This window comes from Malurus melanocephalus, unplaced genomic scaffold (assembly GCF_030028575.1).
Source record: "Malurus melanocephalus ecotype Western Australia unplaced genomic scaffold, MMel_1.1 scaffold_294, whole genome shotgun sequence".
In the NCBI taxonomy this organism is placed as follows: Eukaryota; Metazoa; Chordata; class Aves; order Passeriformes; family Maluridae; genus Malurus; species Malurus melanocephalus.
This window is the reverse complement of record NW_026623526.1, coordinates 60104-87595: the sequence shown is the minus strand read 5'-3', so window position 1 is coordinate 87595 and position 27492 is coordinate 60104. Positions and strand designations below refer to the sequence as shown.

General features: G+C 37.7%; 1 protein-coding gene across 2 annotated transcripts in view; it reads right to left on the bottom strand.

Annotated features, from left to right (window-relative positions):
* CACNA2D1 (calcium voltage-gated channel auxiliary subunit alpha2delta 1) overlaps positions 1–27492 on the bottom strand; it is a 355899-nt gene that overhangs the window by 304036 nt on the left and 24371 nt on the right. For both annotated transcript variants that reach the window (XM_057376925.1, XM_057376926.1), the window contains exon 2: positions 1662–1743. In XM_057376925.1, coding sequence (XP_057232908.1) covers positions 1662–1743 — 82 coding nt within the window. The remainder of the gene's footprint in view (positions 1–1661; positions 1744–27492) is intronic.

The following is a 27492-nucleotide window of genomic DNA, read 5'->3' as shown; positions in this document are numbered from 1 at the left end:
CCAAGCAGCACAGCAGGAATGGAGKGGAAGGTGAATGGTGAATCCAYGGTGTGATGCTGAGTGAGAGATGGAAGGGAAAAAGAGACACAGCAAGTGCAGAACAGACCAGATTACACGTGAATTGGTTCAGCAAAAAGGATTCATAGCAGAAACTCCCCACCAGAACCTGGAGATCTACGATTCCCAAATCTTGTTATTCTCTGTCAGCAGATCCATGTGAAATCCACCTACAAAAACTCCCATCAGTGTTCCAYGCTTCCAAACCTTACATTTCCTCAGGAGGCTCAAGTGCTAGACATTTCTGTGTTGGAAACCCATGCTAGTATGAATATGATGACTTCTRTTAGGATTTCAAGATTTTGTTTTCAGTTTGTTTAGGGTTTTCAAAGATCAAAATGTGCATCTAAAGCATCTGCCTTAAATGGTGTTGCAGTATGAAGCACTAAAATACTAAGAAAGGGCAGAATTAAAATCAACTCTTCATTTAGGYTCATCTTGTGCATGCAGTGACACAGCCCTTCCTTTTATAGGACTGCRGTGATCTCATCTGAGCTAATGGACATCTGAGCTAATCACCAAATCTCCTCCCACAGTCAGTAAAGACAAAATGTCCTTCTGGGACAGGATTCACAAGACATGAATGTCTGGGCAAAAGGTCATTAAGGTCAAAGAATACATTAATACACAATGAGAAATCCGAGAATTTCACACATTATTTTTTCTTTGTGTTTCTTAACCGTTTCAAAGCCTCTGAAACCTCAAATCAACCCCCTGGATCATTTAGGGAGATTGTGACTTCTGAAAACCAAATCTCAAGGATTCACATTCAGTTCCCCAGCACCAGAAGCATTTGTTGGCTGACAATAACTGAGTTTCTTGATGCAGCAGCGAAATTTCCCTCACATCAACTCAGACATCCATCAGTTCACAGAAAGAACCATGGTCCATGTGGAGGGATAGGGAGAGGGAAATGTATGATGTTGTATACTGGATTATAATGTATACACACAAAATTGTAYAGGCAGTATACAAYGTAAACATAATATTTACRTATATATTTATTTACGTAATTTACRTATATAAAMGTAATCCTGACATTTTCTAAATTGTGCCTTCATTTTTCTGCAATGTCAGATGTGTTGCCACTGTCTATGAACAGAACAGTAACACCAAGTCTTCTCAATGAAAGATTTGTAAATTCTTCTCTAAAACAGTGTTGCTTTTGAACAGCTGAATAAAAGTAGTTTTTATTCTCATCCATATTTTTGCTAAGCAAAAACTGCCTCATTTCAGGAGATATGCGTCAGAAAGACAGGCTTCCTTGATAACAGAGAGCAGAATTCTCCACCACTGTGAATGGTTGCTTCCTGGATACTGTATTTGACAAACACAGAGCATAAAAGTGCTTGCTTCAGGTGGAAAAGCTGCAACAATGGCAAGCCTTATGTCTGATACTGCAAAGCTGATTAAATATTGTAATGAGCAAGTGCTGCAACACTGAGARTGAATTGATGGATGTCTGTTATTCATTTCTCTCTCAGGAAGCACTGCAGAGTTTAATTACACAAAATCATTTTCGTATGTTGGGATGAAGTTATTGTAAAGCCTGGAAGATGCAGGCCCTTCACTTTCTAGTTACGGTTTAGGGTGCATCTTCTTACCTTGGCAAGCTGGTCCACTCCACTGGCAGTTCGTGCTAGTGTTACAAGATCTTCTTGCATCTTATCCACCCATGCTTTTATCCTGCAGAAACCAAAAAAGAAAACAGAGGCATCCAATCAGATGACAATCCACTGACAAGTGGAAAGGACGTRCAAGCATGTGGCACCGAAAAGGGAAAATTAAAAGCAATAAAGTTGAATACAAAATATAGAAGACTTGTCTTTGAGGTTTTTCTTCAATAAATCCTCTACCCAGACTTTCTGACTTGAATCTGTTCCTGTAGTTTTCTGTGGTGGCCACCAGGCTATGCCAGCTGTAAACCCAAATGTGTTATTRTATCTGTGTAACCAAACTTCAGCCAAGATCCCCACAACAGAACTGATTCACTGCCCACCAGGACAACCTGCCTGACCTGCAGCTCACTCCCAGAAACGCCTCTCCTGAGCACCCCAACAGAGCCCTTCTCCCAACAGACAGTACAGGCAGAGAAAAAAAGCAGCTGGAAGCAGGTTTCCAAACCGCAGTAAATTTTCTGGCCTGTAGCCTCTGTTCAAGGAAGCAACAGCAGGGCATGCAGCAGTGGCCATGAGCTCTTTTGGAAAGGCACATTTGCTCCTGGCTGCTGTCACCAGGGAACCAGTGATTTGCTGCTGTGCCTGCTCTGCTCCCTGAGCCCAGTAAACCTGACTCTCTGGAAAAGCACTAGATCCAACACAGTTTCTGTGCCATGTCACGTTCCATAGCAGGAAAGGAGCCATGGTGAAAGTTTATTGCAGTAAGGTCCATATTCAGAAGAAGGTTCTGTTGTTTGCCAGGGCAGAAAGCTTCCTCTCCAACTCATCTCTCACATTATCCCTGCCATTATKCCAGCTTTCTGTTCTGAAGCCCTGAATAGATAACCGTACTTATCTTAGCCATTTCCCAGCCTTAATCTGATACCCAGGGGATCAGTGCTTTAGTTGTTCTTTAATAAAGACAAGAAAAAGGGAGATTCCATTTTGGCCTCAATACAGAGAATTTGGAAGACTGAGAAAGAAGACCAAAGACTGAGAAAGAAGATGGAAAACTGATTTTACTCCTTCTTTCCATGGCCGTTAATAAATATATTTTATGTTAATCCAAAACCAATATCTTCAAATAGTTCCATCTACATTATGGAGTTGCAAGTTGACTATTTGTATTAAAGGACCCTTCCTCATTCTGCCTTCACACATGAAAATCACATTTGCATTGAAGATAGCAATTAATTCTATCGTTGGTGTGGTGCTCTCAAACTTTCCCTTCTAYACTTTGCTTTCCAAAAACAGAGATAAAATAAATTAATTTCCTGGTTCAAGTCTCCACAAAGCCCTGTGTTATACAAACATTTGGTTCTGTATAGAGATCAGTTTGTTTAAAACCACGGTGCATTATGTTTGCCATGGTTTTTAGACCATCATTTGTATCTGTGCAAAGAKTATTGACTCCTAAGCACAAGCACRAGCACAAACAAGAAAATGCTATCAYTTTCCATTTTTGAATGGTTTCTCATTTTCTGTGCGAAAGAATGAGGTATGAGAAAGGTGCAAAAGTGAAACCCCTTACCCAAAAGTGTTTTCAAAAGCAYAAAATAAATAATTGAACACCCTGAGATTTTTTTTTATGATCCATTTCAGTTATAAAAATTGTGGGTGTTATTTCTAACAGGAGTCGATAGAAAAAATCAGGGAGGATTGATTTTTAAATTGACTTTTTCCATTTCCTGCTGCTTTTTACTGGATATATCCTCTCTGTCCTTAASGAAAACTGGAATGGTGAAAACATATATTAGATAACTGGTTAGTTAGCTAGTTATTAAATTTGAATTTTTGGAAGAAGTTACACTTCAAACCAGTAATTATTTACTAATACTATTACTTGTAAATGAAATGTATTTTTTTTCTCTTTAACGTGAAAAAAAAAAATTCAATAAATACTTCTCATATATTCTCTAGAACTCCTGCCTCCACACAATTACCCCACACTTTGCTTTTTTGGAGTTACTTGCCATGACTAGTTTTTTGTTTGTTTGTTTGTTTGTTTGTTTTATTTGGGGTTTGATTTGGTTTGGTTTTGTTTCAGTTTGTGTTTTGAGCTAGACTTCTGCTTCAGTCAGAGGGAAAAGGCATTTCCAGAGCTGACCCCTTCTTCTCCTCAGATGAGCTGAACTTATCTTTTAAATTACCTCTCCTGGAGCTCTGCACAACTTTGATTCCTAGTCCAAGTTCTTCAATTTGACTATTATGCAAGTAAATATAGAGAGTATCAGTTTCTAAACTGGAATAGGATGAAGTCCACTTTCCACCTAACTTAATGGCAATTTCCTTCCCCAACTGTAATTACAATGTAAATAATTAGGCTTCTTCCAATATACTCACTATATATTACTTTAAAGGTGATTTTCCTGTATATTCRTGTTCAGTTTGTTAGACATTCTGTCGTGAAAACTGTCCTTTTTTGCTTTCCTGTACACCAAGGTCCAACATCATCATAGAATTATGGAATCATTTGGGTTGGAAGRGACCTTTAAAGGTCACCCAGTTTAATCCCCCCTGCCATGAGCAAGGGCGTTTCAACCAGCTCAAGTTGCTCAGATGGTGAAAAGCAATAACATCAGAGGCATTGTGCTAGATTATTATCAAAAGYACAAGTGATAAAACGACATTCTGTGACTTTGAGCAAGCTCTGTCTAATTCCTCTTACCTTCCCACAAGAATATGAATATGATTAGTATTATTTATAAAGTCTAAYGTCACCTCTGCATCTCAGTTTCCCACCTTGCTACCAGACATTAGAGAAATTTCATGCTCCACATAGACTTTATTTCAGAAATGGCCATACTCACATTCTGTAACTTTCACAGGAAAATTCCACAGAAAATATAAAATAAAACTTTTTTCTTTTTTTCCAGTTAAAGACTCACTGTAGGTCATTGTGTTTTGGGTTTTTTTTTTAAGTGTGTCTTTAAAAAAAAAAAAAAAAAAAGGGCCTTTAGGCACTGAAATGCTTGTCTGGTGCCCCTTTTAACTGAAGCCTGCAGTGCAATATCTGTCTGACAGCTGCTCATGGTCAGAGTTTATTTAACAATTGGAAAGCTGTCACAGCAAACGGGAGCTGCCATGACTTAAAGAAGCAGCAGTCATTTTTTTTTTTTTCTGCAAAGGGCAGCGACAGAAAAGTACAAAAGGCTGGTTTGTTCCTATCGTTATTAGTTTGGCACAAACATCACAGTGGATGTTCTGCTGAAAGGTGATTATGTTCTGCAGGACAATTGATTTTAAACCCCTTCTCCCACACACGGGTTGTCCCTGTATGAAGCAGTGATGAGACACAAGGAACGTGTACATTCCTTTCCACAGCAGCTTCCAAGTGATCTGAATGATGGAGGGAGCTGTCTGAGGAGGGACAGACACACATGGGTCATTTATTGGGGKATTAGAAGGTACAACCCTGCTCCTGACACCTGGGCTGTGATCAGATTGATGAAGAAATAGCCAAAACACTACAGATCCATCCATCCACATTATGTTATTAGCCAGCCTAGCAAAACAGCTATTTTGACAGCACAGGAAGATTCTTTCTTTTCTTCATTTTCTCTTTGTATTTTTTCTGGTTTTTTTTAAAAGCAAGACTATTATATTTCCCAAAGTCAAAGGATTTTCACAAATACACCCCTAGCAACACTCCAAGCAGAACTAAATATAGCAGGTGCTAGACTAAGGAATCTTTCTTTTCATTAAAACCTATTTTTATGTTAAACCTTTATACCAAACTGTACTTGCAGAACAGAGCACTGCCCAATTACAAGGGTAAAAGAAAACTCAATGCAGAGTAACCTGGCTATAACCTTTTTTCCCCTGCTGAAACTGATGCAATATTTTTCTGCTGACTTCAAGGAAAGTAGATTCATGTAATGATATGCCCTATCTTTGTATACCACTAGCACTAATTTAAGGTCCATTAGCTGACTTCTGCTTGGATAACGTCTTATAATTTAAAGAGGCAGGGATAAACCTTAGCTCTGACAATTGGAGTCACTTGGTATGTTGGAGACCCACATCCGTTTCTCTACAGTAAAGGTTACATTCAGCTCAAGTTTCTGAATAGTTCTTTTATATAAAAATAGCAACAAYTGAAGTAATGAAAGCTGTCAGTAGTGAGAGGAAGAAGTGTTTTCAAAATAGGTCAACATTTCTCTRATTATCAAAAAGGAAAAAAAAATACATAACACACTGCTCCTGATTCAATTGAAAAGTGATCTTTGGAAAATGAAGATAAATGAGATTAGTTCAGGAAACTGAAAGARTAAGCCTTGCTATATTTTTTCAGGCTAACCTCACTTTATTTTCTCACTCAGAAAAAACCTYCACTTTCAGGTTTAGATGTTTTTCAGAAGATTTGCTATTAGTCAAGGAAGGGGAAAGTGTGCCAAAATTATCATAGCAACAGGCTTCACAACCATTCTTTGTCCCTCTTAGGCAACACCAAAGGTCAAACAGAAATTGTTATTGTAATTTATGGAAGTATGTAAAAGAAGGACAATGGAAGGTACAACAGAATTGTTTAACTTCTACAAAGAAATTACTCATGTTGCWGTATTTACTTCTTTTTGCAAAACCAGTGATTTTTGATACCACTATATGTTTTGATAACCTATAAGCTGAYAGTACTCATCTTTCAGGTATGGGGACAGGTGGGTAGATTTACAGAAAACCAGGCTTTTGAAGTGTAATAAAGGCAGTTTTGGTGAAACAGAGAAGATATTTTCATTATGTGCCAAAATTTGACTGATTCTAAAATGGAAAGAAAGGGACTGGATATGGGGAAACTGATACAAAAACCACCAAAATCCCACTGTTATCAGACCAAGCTCTCAAATGCTCACTGTGTCCATAGCCAGAAAATGAATTAAAGAGGGTTATATAAGTGTGACATAAAAACAAAAGAAGGCAAAATAGTCCATCTAAGCTTTTGTGAATTTTCAAGATCTCACTATAGTATTTGTAACAGTCCAATTAATTAGCAGAGAGGGGATTTAATTTCATCATCCAAAGACAGGCTCACCTCATTCTGTGACTTCTATGGTTATGAATGCCTCAGGGTGATACTCCAATACTCCTTTTTTTGTTGAGAATTTCCTAATGCACCACGTGATGTTACTTAAATCCATAGCATATAGTAAGTAACAGTTTGAGAAGAAGGTAAGGATTCAGAAATCTAAGTGAAAAGGGGTATGTTTGCAAGTGTTGGAGATCCCCTTGTATTCCAATGCAACGATGATGCAGGAATGAATTTCAGTTGCTATCTGTTAAAGATATCACACAATTGTGTATAAATGTTTGGAGGAATGTTTGTGTAATAAAAGCAAAGCAAAGATTAATTCATGACATTTGGCTGCACCGAGTGAGGAAAACTGGGAAGATCTGTGATCTCTGTGCATAAAAATGGATTCACAAAATCTTCTGCATCTTCTGCTCCACAGGCAAAGATATTTCCTCTGTTGGCAAGAAGAAAAGACAGCATTTTGCTCTCTTTGACCGTCTTATCTTCCCAAATGTGACAAGCTGCTGGCTGTGTAGTTTGCAAGGACTTCCCAGAGATATGATAGCCCCAGTCGTCAAGGCCAGATGGCCCCTTTGGTTCCTTCCTGTTTTCAGACTGTAAAACCCTTGCTTGGGAATAGCTATTTTAAATTTTTCAGATGGAAACATTTGGGAAGCCATAATTTCTCTGTCATATCTGTCATTCTATAGACTGAAAACGTCAATGTCAACGGAAATCTCTTCAGGATCCAGTTGATTCTTAGCAGCAGACATCTTAATGTTCAGATTTGGGGAGTTTAAGCTTTTAATTTACATGGTTAGGCCAATGTAAATCCAAAGAAGGTGTAACAATTTTCCATTTCTTTCTTCTAAATACTCCTTCTCCACATGAACATAGCTCATTTCCATCACGGTCTTCACAGAACAAGCTCTCAGGAGCATTCATGAATGACTGCTCTACCAACCACTCTCTCAAGGACTCACCCTGTACCACAGATAAAYTGAAGCAGACAGAAGGAGAAGGAATGGCCCTTTGATTGGGCCAYCAGCTCAGGAGATTTAAGTTCCACCACCAACTTTCATAAGAAAATCACTGGCAAGAAAATGACTCTGGGCATGCCAAGGGCAGATCCATCACGGAACCTTTTCTGTGTCCCACCACACAGTTTGCTTCTCAATACTGAGTCTCAGAGCCAGGCTCCAGGATGGAAATGATCAACTGCAAATGGCACCATAAGCTGCTCAGCCTTTGCCCCAGTGTCCAAAGAAATAAAAACCTTTCTCCATTCTCACCCAGAAATTCTAGGCCAAACTAGCTCCTTCACCCCAACAYCTCTTTTGGAGCAGAGCTTGWGTGGCTGTTTTGYTCTCACCTTTCAGGAAAACCCTGCYTAAAYACCTCCATCARAAGGCTTCAYGGATGGATYTGGGARCWGCACCCTCTGACCCAGARGTTGGACCCACTGACTGCTGCTCMTTCCCAYTGAAACAACCTCTCCTCACATTTCAACTCTTCATCTGTAACTGCACTTTACATTTTAACAAGTGTGCAGCAGGTTCTGCAAAGCATCCAGATGTTAAGCAGAAGTGATCAAGTAATTCCTTCAATACAGTGTCCACTTTCAAGAGGACGGTCCTATTATTTCATAACCTTGTTCAGTATGAGCCAAGTGCACAAGAGGTGTTTAACTACACATTTTCATAATTATAGCCTCTGCTTCACAAATATTTCCCTTTACTTTGCCAAAAGTGTTCTTTTGCAGTCTAAAGCTTCCTAGCAAATAACATGAAAAATATCCTCTCATGGAAATTACTGGTGCACAAAATATCATTTAATAATTTAAGCCCAGTCTTTAATGTAAGCCTGACACAGTCAGCTGCAAAATTGCTATAAGCTGTAAAAAGGACTCCTTAAAACTGATTATGTTTTAATTATCAAAGATTATACTGCTAAAACAGCTCAACAGAGAAGACATAACAAATTTTCAGCTCAAATGACTGCCAGTAGAGCTCAGATATATTTCAATGAAAGCTTTTACAATAATATATACACGTAGCACCATTATGGCTCAGCATTGAAAAAGCCATCAGACTTTCCWAATCTAGTGACTGTTTTTGTGACTGAGAAATATAAATTCAGAATGAAGAATCCYGAATTTGTTTCCAATCTGTCCCTAATTAGAAGCAATCATTTTGTTTTAAGTTGTAAGGGTCTAACACATGGCCTAGGATACAAATCTCATGGAGGAGCAGGCACTCCTGCAGAGAGCTGGGTATATTTGCACCCACCAGAGATCCCCCAAAGAGCAGTTAATACATCTCTTATCTTCTCTTTGCTTCACCTCTGATAACCAGTATTTTGGGAGTGTCCAATGCAACTGGACACTCTTCAATGCAATCTCACCTAAGTTACATTTCTCCAGTAATAACACAGATACTTCACTAAAATAAGACTTGCAATGTGATAAAAAAAGAGAYTGAAACTGAATCTCACATACATCACTGCAGTTATTCTAGTACTGTAACAATGGAACCTGGATTAGAAGCTGGTCCCTTATGCAAATTAAGATGTAAACGCTGCTATTTTTGATGGTTCTGTATTGTAAGGCAAATCTGTTAATAGCACAATGCCTTTGGAGAATAAAAAAGCATGTCTTAAAAAATGATTGAAAAATAAATCTCAGTTGTAATGGAATTTTACAAAGTGCTTAACAGAACAATTTTGCTAAGACATTTCAGGCAAACAACTACTTTATTAGCTGTGTTTAACAGATCACACTCATACTTTAACAATAATTTATGCTGAAACTGTTTCTTCTCCACACTAACAAACATTCTCTTTTAACACCAGGGAAAAAAAAAAAAGGAAATTAAAATATGGTACATTTGATATCAGTAAAGAAGAGATTATAGGAAAAAACTGAGATTGATACAAACCAGGAACATATTCATACTCACTCAGGTATGTGCACCAATYTGACTGAGTATTTAATCTAAGACACCTAATTTATGCCCAAACCACCTTAGGATCTTTTTTTTATGCATCTGTTTTCATGCATACAGAATGCAGAAGCTGCACATATGGACTGCACTTGTCTGCTCTTCATAGTGAATAAATTGTATGGGCCGCCACAAGACACATAAATTTATCTCTTTAAAGCATGCAGTTCACTTAATCTGCTGTTTTGTTTCAAATTATACTTAAAGAAATGCCAAGATAAGCTTTGAGAGAAATGACCACATGTTCACCTCATTATGTCATCACCCMCATCATTCTGAGGAAGTGAACAGCAAGCTTCCCTTCAGTTTAGCAACACATGGTTGCATTCTTCAGTCAGTGTTTCTCACTGACTTTCAGGGAACTGAGTATAAATTAGCARCCTTATTAAAAATAAAGTGGGTTTTTAATTTTTTTTTTTGAGAAAAAAATAGTGTTAAAATACTTTGCCTCTCCTAGAAAGTATTAGGCAAGTGCAACTAAGGCAATGACAGCATCATGAGGGAGCTGAATTACTCACTTCTCTATTTTTATCTGATTTCTGATGTAGTTTTTGGCTGTAGCAGCAGAAGTCCAACACCCAGGATTGGCACTGGCACAAATCTGAAGTATCCAGCCTGTGCTTTGCTGCAGCAAGGTGAGTGATTCCCCCTATGCAAGTCACACCAGGCAGGAATTTAAGTGCTGAGCAGAATTGGGAGGCTGCACTCAGATCTTGGACAGCAAGTCCATCTTTTCTGGGTTTCCTACTTGGCTAAATGTGAAAGTTAAATATAAAAATTGAGATATGATAAAGACAATCGGGTGTTTATTTGCTCTGGAAGACAGGGCTTGATTGTATATGGAGAATCTTCCTTATAAGTCTTTATGAACTTATTAAAATTATTAAAAAGATACATTATTTATAATGGTTATTTAATATAAARTATTTAAAATATTCTATGATTATTTAAGCACTGAGAAAAGGAACACAGGTCGATAAAAAAAGTGCAGAGATTTTTTTACACAACAATGAGCTGTTTACTACCAAGCTTCAAATTTTATAACCTCCTTTCAAATTCATTTTCCTGTGGTGTTGATCCCTCTTGTTTAATAATGTCAAGGCTTCATAAATAAAACATCTATTATATCAGATATCAGAATGCCACCTTCTGATAAAACCATGTAGTCTAAGAAAAAAAACCCACCTGACTCCAGATATATTCCATAATTGTAAAGCTACTCTTCTTCTAATTTGTATWTTTATAAATTATTATATACTTTTTTTTGTACAGTGTACTCTAAAGCATATTACTTGAAAACTGTGCACATCAAAATTAATCAGCTGTTTCCTTTGCAAATATATTCTTTCTTTCAAAGCCTGATTTCCAACGTGCAAAGCTGCCACCACCCTAATGTGCCACTGCTGTGGCATGTGTAGTAATAGCATTTAGAGTAATGAAGAGACTTTTTCTTTTGGGAAGACCTAAATTGACTCCATATTCTGAAAGACAGGCACAATCTGCATTCAGTGGTGCCATTTAAAATAAAAAGTAAAATATCATGACAGAAGATGCAAACCAGAGATTATTGCACAGGCAAAAGAATGGMACAGAATATTAAGTTCCTACAAAAATTAACATCAAAATTAGCATAGCCATGCTGTCTTTAAATTCCTTCCATTGCACAAAGTCGTGCTGAATTACACGGAGTTTTTGCTAAAGGCGCAGCTGGCGCGTTGTTGTTCCTGGGATGCAGATGCATATTAATGGCTGTTTGAAAAGGAGAATAGTATATGAGAAATAATCAATGCATTCTTTTCCTCCTGTTCAGGAGGTTGTCAGTGTTTTCCCCCTCACACTGCAGTTTGCTGTCTTGAAAACAGGAGGTCAGGACTCCTGATCACAGAATCRGGACAATGCCTGCACGGGCTGGTGCAGGAGATCCTTAGATGAATAAAACCCATGGCTATTTCTCCAGGGTGTTAGACAGAGCAGCTGTGTATCGGAAGTGCTAGCATACTGTAAACTACCAGAAAAATTCAATGCAATTACCCTGCAAAGAACGAGCACCAACTAAAACCATACTGCAATCTTTCAAGTAAGAAAATTAACCTTTAGAAATGGCTGGTGTCAGGCATTGCAGGCCAGTTCAGTCATAAACAGCTGTGCAGGTCTTATATTACTGTTGTAATCCTCCCTTTGTGATTTATAGTACTTTTCTTACATCTGAAGAAACTGAAGATTGAAGTATTGTGTTTAATGTCATTATTTTGAGTGATACGAAAACTTTGGCTTCATTCTTTTGCTTTTAAAGAAGTCTTATAGGTAGCTCACAGATTACTTACACAAACCTTAGAAAAATAAGAGCTCRTGTTCTTGATGTTTGGGTTTCACTTCTGAACGGCTGTTTGAAGAGGCTGCAAGTGTTTGATTCAGAAAGCTCAGGCACAGAAATGGTTTCCAACTGTGCACACGGGGCTAAAGGGCTGTAAGGGTCACTTCACAGCAAAGCTGAACAAGAAYGACACTAAATGTAATTCAGCTCTAAAACAATTCCTTCTCAAAGAGGCTTCGCTCTCCTTTCTCAGGCTGGGGTAAATGCTTGAAGGTCAGGAGGCCACAGTGCTCGTCAGTGCATTCAATGCACATTAAAAAGACAGGCTATTAAGGAAAGGTCTCTGACATTTACTTGGGAGCCAACCCTCCCCTCTTCTAGTTGTCCCCTTCCCCAGTTTCAACACATTCCCTAATTAAGCATCAATACAATGCAGTATAATTGATGTAGCAGTCATTATTGGGATTTGCCCATTCTCCTATCAAATCAGAGCRTACAGAAAGGGCCGTGTTTGAAATGCGTGAACTTAATTGCCCGATGGTCCCCAAGAGGGTTGTACAAACAGATCAAGACATCACACACACACAACTGATCTCAGCTGTGACACGATCTTTTTGTCACTCCCTCATCCATCTTTGCTTACGAGGGATAATGGTGGCTGGAGTCGACACCGGACAATTTAATAAATAAGAGCATTGGATGTGTTTCAAATGAAGCATCCCAGAATGCAGGATTTAGTGACATTTTGATTAAAGGTCCACATGTAACAAAGGCTTTTTATGAGGCAGCTGCTTAAAAGACAATCTATTTGAGCAAAACCAGAGCAGAGTAGCTGGTATCCCTTGGCAATTTACTGTGAAACATTTGTTTGCTTCACAACGATCTGGTTCACAATCACTGCACTTGCATGGTTGGTTGATTAAATCAGTATCTCTAGCAGTCATTAGAGAGAGCAAAGGAAAAAGAAGTCAATTGCTAAAGTCCTTTTGTGTTGTGCAAAACAGACACCTCAGGAAGGTGCATTCCTTTTTCTTTTCCAGCACCTGGTTCTCTGTTTCCACTTCCCAGTATAAAGCACAGGGGTTTTATGTTACAGAGTCATAAATAGTATTTAATTAAGAGAAGTGTTCACCCAGGACAGTGGCATTAGCTGTTCTGAAGGGACTGCACTACCAGCAATTTAGTAAACAATTACAGATTCACTAATAATGATCTCGGAAAGTACAGAATTAATTTTTTAAAAAGGAAGGAAGGAAAAGAAATATCAAGGTTTACAAATAGAAACAACAACAGAAATTTGAATCTGATCATGCAAAGRACACAAGCCACTTTGCACCCCAGGCTGCCTCTCCCATGCTGCAATCTGCAGTGTGACAAGTTTGGTTCCAAGCTGGGTTATCAGAAATAGCTACAGAGTATTTAAAAGGCATAGATAAGAAGTATTCAGACAACAGAAAATAAGAAAATAAGAAAGATCCTGACACGCAGGGAGGATGTCAGCTCTGGAGGGTCATACTGCATTTATTTAGGCCTGGCTGGGTGTCAGTAAGTAGAAGGGAGTAATAGATGGCAGGGACAGAAAGTGGCAATGAAGGGACAGCTCTTAGCCCTTACATTACAAAAGCACAAACTAAAACACTGAATTGCTTAATTTAGATAGATTGTTGTGAATAAGAGCATTTCAATTTTTTTTTCTAAATTTTATTTATAGAATGCTACCCTAGGCAGTTTCCAAATTGCTTAGTGCAAAAGCTGTCGATGTAATTGGAGGAAGATGAAGGAGTCTTTTGAGCCAGGTGCAGTTTCTCTATTTCTCTTCAGTGTGAGGACTGTAATACAATTTTGCTGTGACAACATACCAGATTCCAAGGATACACTGAATGCCTCAACAGCTCTGAATATGTAACATTCTCCAGATGGGAGGGAAGGCAAAAYCTTTTGTACAACTATGTTTAACATGAAGATAGCTCTGAAACAGCAGAGCCATCCATACCTTTGCACAGTGTCACAACCTGTACAGTTATTTTCTCCGTAAGTATGTTTCTCATAATTTTAATTTTTACTTTTCTCTGCATCTGACATGTTARGCTAGCAGTTTCTAGATCAATGTTCTTTCTTACCTCTTCCGTTACATGCATGTTAAAATAAAATTCACAGCATGGTATGGTGTTTGCCCATTTTCTTTTTTCAAAATACTCTCTCATACAGAGGTATTTCTCATGAATTCGTAGTACCTGAACACCTTACACAATGTGTAACTCAAATAAAACTGCCTGCAGCCAAGCATTAACCCAATAGCTGGATTTTGTCAAAGATTCTAGTTAGATTTAATAGAAATCATGAATGAGACCTAAAATTCAAGGGGTTTGAAATATTCAGAAGAATTTTTATTTTACCTCGACTTTCACTGGGTAATTTGAGAAAGCTGACAATGGTCCTTTAAGCATTAGTCCAGCTTCAAGAGGTACTAAAGGCAACCAAGCCCCTCACTGATTTTATCGTCTGAAAGTTGAGTAGCAGTAACAGGCAGGTGCTTTGTGTGCAAGACAAGCTATGTTAATCTGGCAGGAACTAAGAGTGGTTTGTTTAACTGATACACCTTCCATGCTCTGCTGCATGATTAACTCCACAGATAGAGACTGTATCTGTACTGTGACTTTACACAGGGCTTAGTGCTGCTGACCACAGATGACWTCTCTCAATGTTTTCCTAGAACAAGGTTGAGATATTTTTTTCAGTATCTGAGGATTCTGTGTGCCCAGCCTCCATTACATTAACAACAATTTAAAAGGCATTTGTATGGTCTGTTTTAGATTCCTGCTGCAGGTTTTTATTTTCACATTTAAAAGTTTCTGCCTCTTACCATTCTATGGGTAAGTCCAGTGCCTGAACTGGGCTTTCTGAGCYGTGCCTAAGGATTTATCGTGGGGTACACAGTACGAGACCTTTCACAAGRGTTGTTGTAAATCCCCATGGTTGTTTAGCTAAAACACCCGTTCCTTTACTAAATTGTCAACCTGCCTTTCTCAACAAAATCCCCCTCTCAAATTAAAGTGAGAGTCTGAAAATGGACCAGTCTACACCTGCACAACCACCTAACCTGTGTGGCTATGGAAGAGGGTAAACAGAGACATCTGATCAGCCTCCACTTGCAGAATTGGCATGTCTTTTTTTGTGTACCAGCAATCATGATTGCAGARGGCAATCCAGAAAACATTCTGAGATCAGCTGATGTTTAAAAGGCCCTTAGCACACAACAAAGTAGCACAATCAAAATTTTATCCATTTATTCCCCTTGCTAAGCAAGTCACTGAAACATAATCTCTGTTCACTTAAAATAGAGAGTGCAGTGATACGTGAGATCTGTTGCCTGCAGTACAACTGATGATACTTTACATAAGAGGGATGAGATAGCTTTCACTCTTACAAAGGTAACAGACCACTTTAATGAAAGTTTAGAATTTGTGTTTAATATTTCATCAACGTARTACTTTGATTTATGTAGGCTACAGTATGTCCTCAAAGGGAAAGAGGAGAGTACTTTCGCAGAAGAGCATTTGGGGAGAAAAATGTTGACATTTCTAGTCAAGTTAAACTCCTAATTGTRTATAAATCTTTTATAGTTCTCCTGTTTTCTCTGAATAAATTATTTTCACATTGCAACAACAAAATCAGACATTTACAAACCRTGGTTTATGATAAAAACTCATCATAAAACACTAGCTTCTCATTATTTCCAGTACAGAAACAGCACTAGTATCAGACATCAAGAGAAGCATTACTACACACACAATACAGATCTATTACGTTCTTCAACACTGTAGAAATCCTTTACTGAGACTGTTAATAGCAATTCTTGATAAAACAAATGGAGGCAAAACATGAAAAGGCCCAAGAACTGAGTAATTTAAGATTTAAGCACAAAAGTAATGAAATTCTTAGAGATGGTGTCAGATTTGGGTATCTGCACCCAAAGTGTAGTGTTAACTGAGAAGAAAAGTTCATGTATACAACGTGTAATATCACAATACAAGGGCTTTCTCCATACACACTCTTTTTACAGTATACAACAAGATATTGAAAATGTGCTGTAAAAGAACCTGATGGCTATCGGCTTTCCTATCAAAGCAAAGTATTGGCAGCCCAGTTACCATACTTTTGACAATGCTATACACAAAATAATCAGGTAGCATGTTCTGCACCAGCAAACTGTAAAACCTGTCGCTATTCACTACCATAATGAGATTGCAGCATTCTCTCTGCTCTGCTTCTTATGGGATACCCTGAAATTGGCTCTTGCTCCACCTAAAATTCTATTAACATTTACCAAATGCACATTTATGCCTTTGACTGATGACTTTTGCCACATCCTTTCAAAGGCCAACCCAAAAAGCATGTCAGCACAAGGAGAGTCACATCATCATTCAYACAGTCCATTGGCAGCAGTCTCAARGAGGGAAAGTGGGCAGATTGACTTTGTTCCCACAAGAAAAAAGTAAGTGACCTATGAAATGTGAAGTTGACCTTTTATTTGTTATCAGTCATCTGGACAAGTGAAAGGGACCACCCTCTTTGTTATGCTTATTGGCCTTTTGTCAACACTACAAGCTCCAAATAGGTATTTCCTGAAAGGYTAAACAAATTACAACTGACCTGCCAAATCCTAAAGGAAATCATGGCAGAACCATGAAAAGAATCACCACTATGGTCATGGGTTTGTTCACTAGATTATCTTAGTCCTGCAAACTTCTCACCTCACCAATCCCCCAATATYCAGAGTGAAGCAGCAAGCAAAGCCATCCAGAGCAGTTGTATCTCTCCACATCCACTCAAATCAGCACTCAGCTGATGCAGTTAAACAGGAATCTCATGCTACATTATTCTGCAGTATGTTTACATTGGTAAAAGTTGATTTGGTTTAGCAGCTTCCACAGCAAGATGAAAATACCAAAAGCGAAATCCTACTATTCCACTGTGAAAAACTGACGTTGACCAACAAGGCATTTAAAACTTCAAAAGAAAAGCCAGAAAATATCCATACAATGACAAGCCATTATTTCTTCCTAAAGCTGTCTGATAATGGATAAAACAAGATGCTCCCTCCTCCTTCTTCCTTTCCAAGCTTGTCTATCCCACAAGCACAGGACAGGTCAGAGTTGAACAGTTCTCTGATTTCCCCGTGTCACCTTCAGGCCAGATGATTTCATGGAGTGGTCATGACTGATTCTTCACAGCTGTCTCTACTGACACCTCCTCCAGGGAAACATCACTCACCTTACACAGTCAAAAAATTTAACACTTGATTACTCATGCTAGGCTTTTTTTTTTTTTTTTTTTTTTTTTTTTTTTTTTTTTTTTTTTTTTTTTTTTTTTTTTTTTTAATATTCATAGCATCATGCCAGTAAGCCTAGCAACTGGAGAAGTGCTGAGGTTAGCTGTCTTGTAGCCTGAATCAGAAGAATCCAAACTCTGGCTCCATTTTACACAAAATTATGAAGTTCCTCATGATTGGCTCATGCCCTCTTCCCATATTTCTCAGCTTCCATCACACAGACCCCACTCAGTTGATTGGTTTAGCCCCATAATGAACACGCTCCCAAACAGCACGAGTTTCRTTTGTGCTATGTGCTTTCACGTTCCTATTTAGATATTTCTTGGTCTGCACATCTTCTGCTACAGGTGGTTTGTGTAGACTTCTGTTAATCCTTTGATAGATAATGGATAGTGTAACTGCTTAATCAGCCATATACTCCAGTTCCCATTACTTATGAGACACGTGTATGGTAGATTTTGTATTTTTTAAGACTCATGTAACACTGCCTTAGCCTCAAGCAAAGAAAAAATGGATGCTATGACAAGTTCCTTTTAGCTAAATTCTCTTAATCCAGTAAAACTCTTACTGCAAACAATTTCACTGTTTAAGGGCTTAAATAAYAGGATTCTTTTACTTTACTCATTGAAGCCTATCTAAAGAGGGGAAAAAAGGAGTTACCAGTAGATATTGCAGTAAGTTATTTTCATTTTTTTAAAAACAGTTTTGGAAAGGTTAAAGCAAGCTTACACATGTGCTCCAGGCAAAACCCAACYATTTGCTTTCTCCCTAAAAATGTTTCAAACAAAGTGAAGAGAGGAAGATTAACAAAAAAAAACAAAACAAACCAAAAAAACCTGTCAGTAAAGAAACACAAAGATGTTGTTGAAAGCAAACATATAATTTCTCTGGTGTCTGTACTTATTTTGCATCACTCTGATTCCAAAAGACAAAAAGCTACAAAATACTTTCAGTGACTGTCCACTTTGATTGGTTATCGGCTGTTCTTCACAATCACGATTACTTCCATGACTCTGTAAAATCAATTACTTTAAGTAAAAAGCCACTCTAACTAATGACACAMATTAAAAATGCATCACTAAATAAGGAAGCAGTGCAAGGAAAATCACAGCACATACCCAAAATGCTCAACATAGTCTTTGGGTGTTAGCACTGAGAAAGCAGAATTCCTTGCAGCAGAATAAACACTTTACTGCACGAAGTAAAAGCATCCATAATATGGAGCTTGACATGCTGGAACCAACTAAACAACTCTAATTGCAGCTTCTGCTTGAAATTCTTTTGGGGAATTTTATGGGCTCCAGTTTCAGTACCACAATGAAAAACTGATACTTCAGGAAGGAACAGGGGAATGGAATAATGAAGCAATGAAAGAAAAGACAGCAAGGGACTTGTTTTTTTTCCCCTCTTTATTGTGGTCCTCCTCGTCTACAAACAGCAAGTGTCTGCTGTAAAATGATAAATTTCTTCAAATTATAACTATTCCAAAGAAACACAAASTGGAAGGATGGAGGGAGGAAAGGCTATGAAACCTTGCTGGGATTTTTTCATCAGTTTCAAAATGTTCACTGCTGTCAGTAATATCAGGATTTTCTGAAGAAAAGAACAGTAAATTTAGAAACTATCCTAAGCAACATCACTGAAATAGAAGCTATGTTCATATTCACAAATAATGTGCCACTTCTGAGCAAATCTGATGAGCAAAGCAATTTTACTGAGGACCAAATGCCCACACCACATGCACTGGGGTCACTTTACTTTAGATTTCATTATAGTTTGGTCTGGTAGATTAAATGCCTGTGAGAACATCAAGGRTGTTATTCATGCTCTTCAAGTACAACTTTCAGTTAATTTTTACCTTTAAAAAGGTAACTCTGCAATGTAAATCCAATGTGGACATTCCTGATCTGAACTAAAATGTTAAACATATCAGAATCTACACTTAAAATCAGCAGGCTCTTGCAACAATATTTGTATTTCCTTTACTCACAGTAAAGAGAACTTCCAATGCTATTGATCCTTCATTTGGAAATAACTTTTTATTTTTTTTTTAACTGAGAACCACTGCAAAATAGTTGGCAACATAAAAATTTAGTTTTTATACTCACTTTATGCCTTTATTCCTCATTCTCATAATGGTGACCTTCACTGCAATCAGTCCATCAAATCATAAATAAATCAAAATGCATTCAACTACTGGTAAGAGCATGAAAGTTCAGAAGGTTTGTCTCGAGTACCAGAAGTGCTGTGTAGCTCAGAGGTACTTGCACAATACTGGGGATGAGGCTGCATTGCCTTTTTTGGAAATAAATTAAGTGCTATGAAAATAATTTTTGCAATTTGTATTCTTACTTCTTATTATCAGTCTTACTGGGAAACTTCATTTATGTAGCTATTTATACAGACACCTAAGGTGTTCTTTTATTGCCCTGTATRTACAAGAATGCTCCAAGTGACAATTCTGGCCACTCCTGAAGATTCCCCCTGAAAAATCCTGCTGTACCTGGACTAATCTGGATCTTTTACTGAGCTGATCAAGATTCTTTGAGGTTGATCTGTCCAGATGCTATCCTAAGTGGTGTACGTTGTGGCATTCAATAAACTGTAAATTGATATGTTATTTTTAAATGTTTAGCAGAACCAATCCTTCAGATGAAAGTGTGGTCACTGAGGATAYCATCTTGTTCGTAAATGAAGCTGTTAGAGGATGTTTATGTGTGCTTTAAGACCATTTAGTGGTGGATATTTCCACTCAAGTGTTCAGATAGGACAGTGGCCACTGAATGGATATAAGAATTCAGCAGACAATGCTCATTACAAAATTTTAAAATGCTTCTTACATGTTTTTTTTCAAAGGTTTTTTAAGTGCTATGCAATTAGATGCAGAACTTTTTTTTTTTTTAAATCTGTATTACAGTAGCAGAAAAAAAACACATGAAAAGAAAAAAAACCACAAGAAATGTTAGTATTTTCATTGTAGTTTTAAACACATCTCCAAGTTCTTTAAATGGATGCATATGTCKGTGTATGTATCTGTATATACACACACAACCTTACATATAAACACAACTTTACAGAGAAGTCTTTTGCAATGATTCATGAATACATCAAAGGATTAATTCCCAGTACATTTTAGCAGTAACAGAAGAATGTAATATTTCTACATCTCAAACGCAGTTGTTCTGGAAGTTGTTTAGAAATAAATATGAGTAGTTAATGGATGTAGCTCCACTATTTCTCACCCTCTGTTTTTAAYAGAAGAGTTTTTCTCTACTCTCATAAAAGGTACTTAGCAAACAAATGTCTTTATTACTTTTTAATGTGTGTCAAACYAATGCTGTAAACAAACCCACATGAATTTGTAGGGGGTGGGGGGTGAGAGTTAGGCAGACATACCTTTCAATATGTAACTCTATCTAAATAAAGACAATAATGATCCAATATTTTTGTATTAGAATATTAAAAATTCATTTTAATATTTCCCTGTCCTTAGCTTAGTCCTTAATCCTGTGAACTGTTTTGTATAAGAAGCCTCATGTATCTGCATGAAAACCACAAAAGATAACAAGAAAAAATAACTTATACCTTCCCATGTGGAACTAAATACAGAACTACAGATCAAACCTACAATTAATAGAGCAAAGAAGAGACAGTGGCAACATCAGCTTCCGTCCACTAGCTAACAAAAATGGCCAAATTTCTACACTGCAGTGCATGTATCCATCCTACCGTGTATTTCCCACTCATCCCACTCACAAGTTTCATTTAAGGCATTAGAAATCCAGTGCAAAGAAGAGCTACGTGGAAAGAACTAGAGACCTGCAATGCACACTGAAAAACGGATTTTTTGCTACTGTTTCAGCCTGCATTTTCTTATGCAGATACAGATTATTCTGACCAGCGAAAGAATCATCTAGGGGCACAGTTTGAGTTGTGATAGAACTGCTTAATGAATAAAAGGGAAGAACTCTAGCAGGCTTTAAAATAAATAGCTTCACAAAGGTGTTGAAGCACACATAAAATTACCTGTGCTATAAAAATATTGCTAAGGCAATCTCTAACACACTATTTTAAAATTTGTATCTATATTAGAAATCAGAGCAGTGCTCMAAAAAGCCAGAATAGGCTGCATTTGTATTACAGSTAATAAAGCTTTGCCAGRTAGGAAAAACCTAAAAACTTAATTWATTATGATTCTTTTTRTTTTGCCTCCTGAAAAGAACAAGGATAYTCCATGGCCAGGAGGGTCCTTTAAATCAATGCAGRGATTTTAAGCATTATCATTCTCTTCCACATCTAATACTGAGGAGAACCCAYAGCTGATTTTCATGTGGAGAACTTAAAAGGATGAGGAACTTAATCTCCACATCAGCAAAGTACTGATAAAAAGACTGAYATCTTACAAGATTATCAAATTAAGATAATGAAGCAGGTAAGGCRTGGTACAGGAAGATTGACTACTTATATGAATGAGGACCCAAGTRTTACACAGGGGTTGAAGATAAACCACAGAAATAAATGTGAGAAGGAGGCTTGGAGGAACCTGGCACACATTGGTAGTAAAAAGTAGCTCGCTGACTTGGACAGATATTGTTCTGGAGTTCTACAACATGCTACAGCAGCAAATACTGAATTTTATTGTAAATAATTATCTGTTCTTCAATAAAATGTGGGAAGCCATAAATCACACTATCTAACAACAAAACCAGGGAGTGCAAAGATCAACAAGTCATCAGTAAAAGCGTGAATCTTCTTGGGAAATTCTGCTTCTAGSTGGCTGGAGAAGAGCCATTTCCACCCTAAAACCCAAATCAACCGTGCCTGATGGCCGGGAGGTCACAGCCTGGCTCCCCACATTGCYACTGAGCCAGCCCAGCCCTGGCTGCCAGGGAGCTTTCTGTTCCAGCAAAGGGAGCCTGTGTTTGCCCACACACACAGTCACAGCCTCAGGAACACCTCAGTCATATGCAAAACTCTCATGTTTCTGTCAGCTTTTCACAGCTCAGGTGCAAAGCAGAGCTGCCATGTGTCAGGCATGTGACACACAATCCCTGCTGCCAAAACSCATCCTTACAGGGGAACACCTGAAYKGCTCTGGCAACACAACTGTCTCACATCCTTTCACCCTCTCAGCACAGGATTTTGGACATCAAGCAAGGCAAAAAGAATCACATATCAGTGACAATGCAGGTGTTAGGAAAAAACATTTAAAACCATAGATAACTCAGTGCTTGCAAAGGGTTAGCTCAGCTCAGTTTGGCCYGCAGGCTCACAGCTTTGTTGATTATTACAAGCATTTCCAACCTTGAGAAGTGATGCCTGGCTTACTGAGGATATTTCATCCACTCTTAATGTTAAATAGAAACTCAGCAAGTGTTTTTCTTGGTGAGTACAACAGAGTTCAAAGTGAGGAAAAAAAATTTAAAAAAAAAGAGAAAAAGGAAGTATCCTGCCAGAAATCTGCACCTCAAGCAAGATAACCACTCTGCTAACAAATTACTCCACTGGAACCTCACCATATGTTGCTTGCACAGTACCTGTTGATGTTTAGGCTTCAGGCAGCCGCAGAGAGATTTAGAGAAACTTGATGCTGCAGCAGAGGTGTAAAACTTTYATTAAATACCACATTTAAGATGACCTTCAAGCAAATTGCCTGGCACATATGCTCACCCTCACGCAGTGTGATCAACTGCCTTGGCAAGCCAGAGCCCCTAGACTGAAATACTGYTGAGTGCAGAAAAAATCTCCAAGAGCAATATGACTTTTTTGTGTCTTYCTAGAACCTGTGCCAATGTTGTACCTGTCACAGGAGAATAAGTGTGAACATCACCTCTACCCATTTAATTTTGTCTTTCTGGCACCAATTCCAAAGAACCTGTAGGTCAACCAGCTCAGAAACCAGCAGTTTATTGTSAAAGTTTCTGTTAATTCCTTTCTAGGTTCATTGGTTTTTAGTCAGTCTCAATTATRSTCAACTATATGCAATGTAAAGTAAAACATATCAATAAAAAGAACAGTTTGATATTTTTGAGAAGTTGAATAAAAAAAGTATCTTACCCTATTTATTATTTTCAAATAGGTATCTATTCACCTTCAAATGTCAGCTTGGACTGACAGTTTTCATTTAGTTGGGGTGTTTTTTTTCRCTAGAGAAGGAATCCTAAAAATTGAACTGGGAGGAGCAGTTGAATATAAAGAAAGTCTTACCAAAATTCTTTGAAGAAAATAATTCTTTTTAAGGTACTATTACACAGCAGTTTAACTCCTGTGCCAGCTGATACAAGTTATACCAATTTCATAATTAGTCAGAAAATAAAAGACCTRTTGCTTCTGCTTATTTCTGTCTACAACTGCACAACATGACACAGAACTTACTCATTTTTCTGTCGGGAAAACTTTTGGTTTTTGCTGTGAATTCTAATCCCCAGAATTAACTTTTGTTCCTTAGAGACTCTAACACATAAAGCTTTGTGTCTTACACATTYAATGCTTGTCTTCTACAAAGCCCCGTGGTCAAAGTCAAGACAYATTTACAAGTTAGATCTTTCTCATTCCCAAGACACTGCAAACTTGTATCATCATTCTGAAAAGGACATATACAAGAAGCTTCTGTAAGTGTCAGTGACAGATAAAAGAAAACCTGCTAATAAATTAGAGACAGAAATAAAATAAGAAAAACAAAAGGATAAAGAGGGGCATTGTGGTGCTCAGGCTCTGACAGCCAGAAGAACAATCAGGACAGATTACTGGCCTCTTCTCTTTCAGCCTCTTCAACACAAGACTGGCTTGAAAAACTGATGTTGTTTAAAGAGGTTCAATGGAAATAAAATGCATACTCCATGTGGGTAATCACTGCACTCTTCATCCTTTGAGTCTGAGTCCTTACTGAATTACGTCCTTCAGCTGGTCAGGAAATCTCTAATGAAACACAGCCCCAGAGSTGGAGGAGGGGTCATGTGCTGACTACAGAAAATTCCTGTGCAAAATGTCACATGAACCAGAAAGTGAAAATAGGCAGCCACACTAATCTGCGCTCTAGGTCACCGTATTACCTGCTGCAAGTCTTAACAGCCTACTGGTACAAGTATTTTAAGTTCTTTATAATTTTTGCAGGAAAGGAGAAAATTTAGGTCATATGATTATGAACTTCACTGTCACACCATAAATACATCAGAGTGAATGTCATCCTATCCTCCAAGAAAGTTATTACAGGGTCACTGTGATGACAGTACAGACTCTGTTATGCAATTTACACAACACAAATCTCCACCTGCACTTGGCTCTTATCCCACTGAACTCACATGGAAGATATGGCCCACGGAGAAAACAGTCACCTGATTATGTTACTTTTGTTACCATTATTGGTGTTTTGTGGCAAAGTCACACTGGTGGGCCATGAGCCATATTTTGCTGCTCCCTGACTGCAGTTATGTCATTTCTGTCTCACAGAACCCATGGATGGCAAGGAACTATTCTGATCCTGCAGATGGGGAATAAGTAAAATAGAACATTGCAATAATAAAGATGATGATGGTTGCTGGAATTTATTTTGCATAATATGTAGTCTTTACAAATTATTCTTGCCAGTGGTTGTCCTGGTCCACTCTCTATTCTSTCTTACGATCTAAACTGTTTTGTAAATATATTTCTCCTCCTTCCCTTCTCCATAGCTTTAAGATACACTTTTACCACTTCTGGGAAGAATAAAGTAAATCACTTCCCCTGTTTATATAGCTTTAAAGGTGTTTATATATAGACCATAACTGTATGAGTACAATCTTCCCCCTTCTGAAATATGTATACTCAGTTCTTTAACCCTTTCCAAAGACTTACACTCCAACTTTTAGATTTTTTWAAAGATCCTTGTATTTTCTCCAATTCTTTCATTCTCACATCCTTCCCAACAAGACAAGGAGAGAAAYCAAATGCACTACCAAGGTGTCTGCAAGTCTACATTTAATATCTTAAATTTGCATGTTCACGATCAAGACTTTTCTAAGAGTGCAAATAATTCTGCATAGGTAGGCAAGACATGGCAAAATAGACTGATTTTCCAAACTGACTGAATGGTTACTTTTACAAAAGCCTAACCTCAAACATAGAAGCCCAGAGGCACTTTGGGAAATGTATAGATGTTATATAAATACTTAGTTTAATTTCTGAGACTTTTTCTTTCCATCTGAAAGAATGTTTGTTTCCTGTAACATGGTTCTTTTCTACCTCGTATCAGCTGCCCTTCTTCTGCCTGTCAGTCTTTTCCAAATAGCTCTTCTCTCAAAATTTTTAATATAATCTTCCATCTTTTTCTCTCAAAGAGACTATTTTTAATGAATTAACAATGAGAGCACTGCACAGATCTTCTAGACTTTCCAAAATACTGTGCAGCAAGGTCAGCTTTGTTCATTTGGTACTGTCTGAATGCTCACAATACTTAAATGATATTTAAATGGATGATTTTAGACTTTTATTATGCATCTTCATATAAATCTCTTCTTCCCTTTTCTTTTGCTAAAAATTACTGGATTTAATTTCTGGTTATTTCCATAAAGCCAATTGAAATATTCTGTAATAACTCCTGACACTATTTACATATTTTTCCGGAACAGTGCAATTACTTGGTGTSTCCCTAGGTCAACCTCTGTTCTAATAATTCTTTTTCTTTTTTATGTTTCTCCCYCTTCCCTTAAAATATCAAATATTTCTTCTGACACTTAAATTGTGCTGGTTTTGAGTGGACTGGAGTTAATTTTTTTTTTTTTTACAGTAGCTAGTAGGGGGCTGTGTTTGGGGTTCATGCTGGGGTTAAACCACAACAATCACTTCCACAGATTCAAAAAGCTGTCCCTTTAGAACTCTAAAATATCTGCTGTCTGGACCTGCACATTTACAGACTGTGCAAGTCCAATGAACTAATGCTCCCTTTATGCTTCCTCGGGGATATGCAAAGGTGACAGTTTGACAACTGCTGGGGGATAATGAAGTTCAAAGGTTCTGAGGCTGGGGACRTGGCTGGCTGATGAAAACTGAGTAGTCATCTTTTCTATTAAAGTCTTAAAGATTTTGATTAAAATCTRAAGAGTTGGAATTTGTGTTTAGTTTTTCAGGATGCTATTTCACCAAGTCTCTTTTAAGTGTTGCTGCTGTAGGCCCTATACTCTTTGAGGGACTTTTTTTATCCTGTTTTACCATTATTTGACATTTTGTAAGTACGGAATCTGAATCCTTTTTTATTCCTCCACTGMTGTGATARTGTGCCATCTCCTTCCTYTACTTTCTCTCTTTTCCTCRCTWATTGTAAWWTTTTCTGTACAGTCTTTTGARACACAACTATCAGACATGTGCAGCTATAATCTCTACCGTTTTTAAATTCTTACTGATTACTAAAACYTGTGTGATGAATGTGCCCCTTGGGATAAGTTTATAAATTCAGAAAAATAAATGCATATTAAACAAACAAAAAAGCTGAGTTGCATTTATGGTTCAGTCATTCAATACGTATTATTTTATAGTCTTTACCATAGCAGAGCATTCATACAAAAAACTCTTCTGAATTCTGTACTACAAAAAATCTGAATGTTTCTGTGGAATGGTTATATCTTCCATTAGTCTATTGAGCTGCTCAGACTGAGGTAGGATTTTAGTCTGACAAATCTCCTGGCACATATTTTGTTATCGGATTTTATTTCCTAAAGRAATCTTTTTATATTTAAATTAATACTAGATCCAGGCTCAAATTGCAAGCAGATCAGATGAGTTGCTTCTTTAATAGTTTTCCACTAATCTCATTATGTTTACGATGTTTCGTTAGAAAATGGCTTTATTCTCTTGACTGGACTCCACWGCCACCCATCAGCCTTGATCCACGAGGAACTGTCATGAATTTAGCAGCAACAGCACAGCCCAAGAAGAATTGCCAGGACCACTGCATTCCTGAGGAAGATGACAAGCTGAGAGTGAATAAATCCAGAACTAGGTACCAGAACACTAGTTTTATGATCAACTGCCTTCCAGTGTAAATAGAACAGAGTGCTTCTTCTCGCTTTTATTTATCTGTGGAGAAAAGGTGCTTAATCTTTCCAGTTGCTGGAAGACAAGGAGAGGCTTCAGAGAAAAGTGGCAGTTTG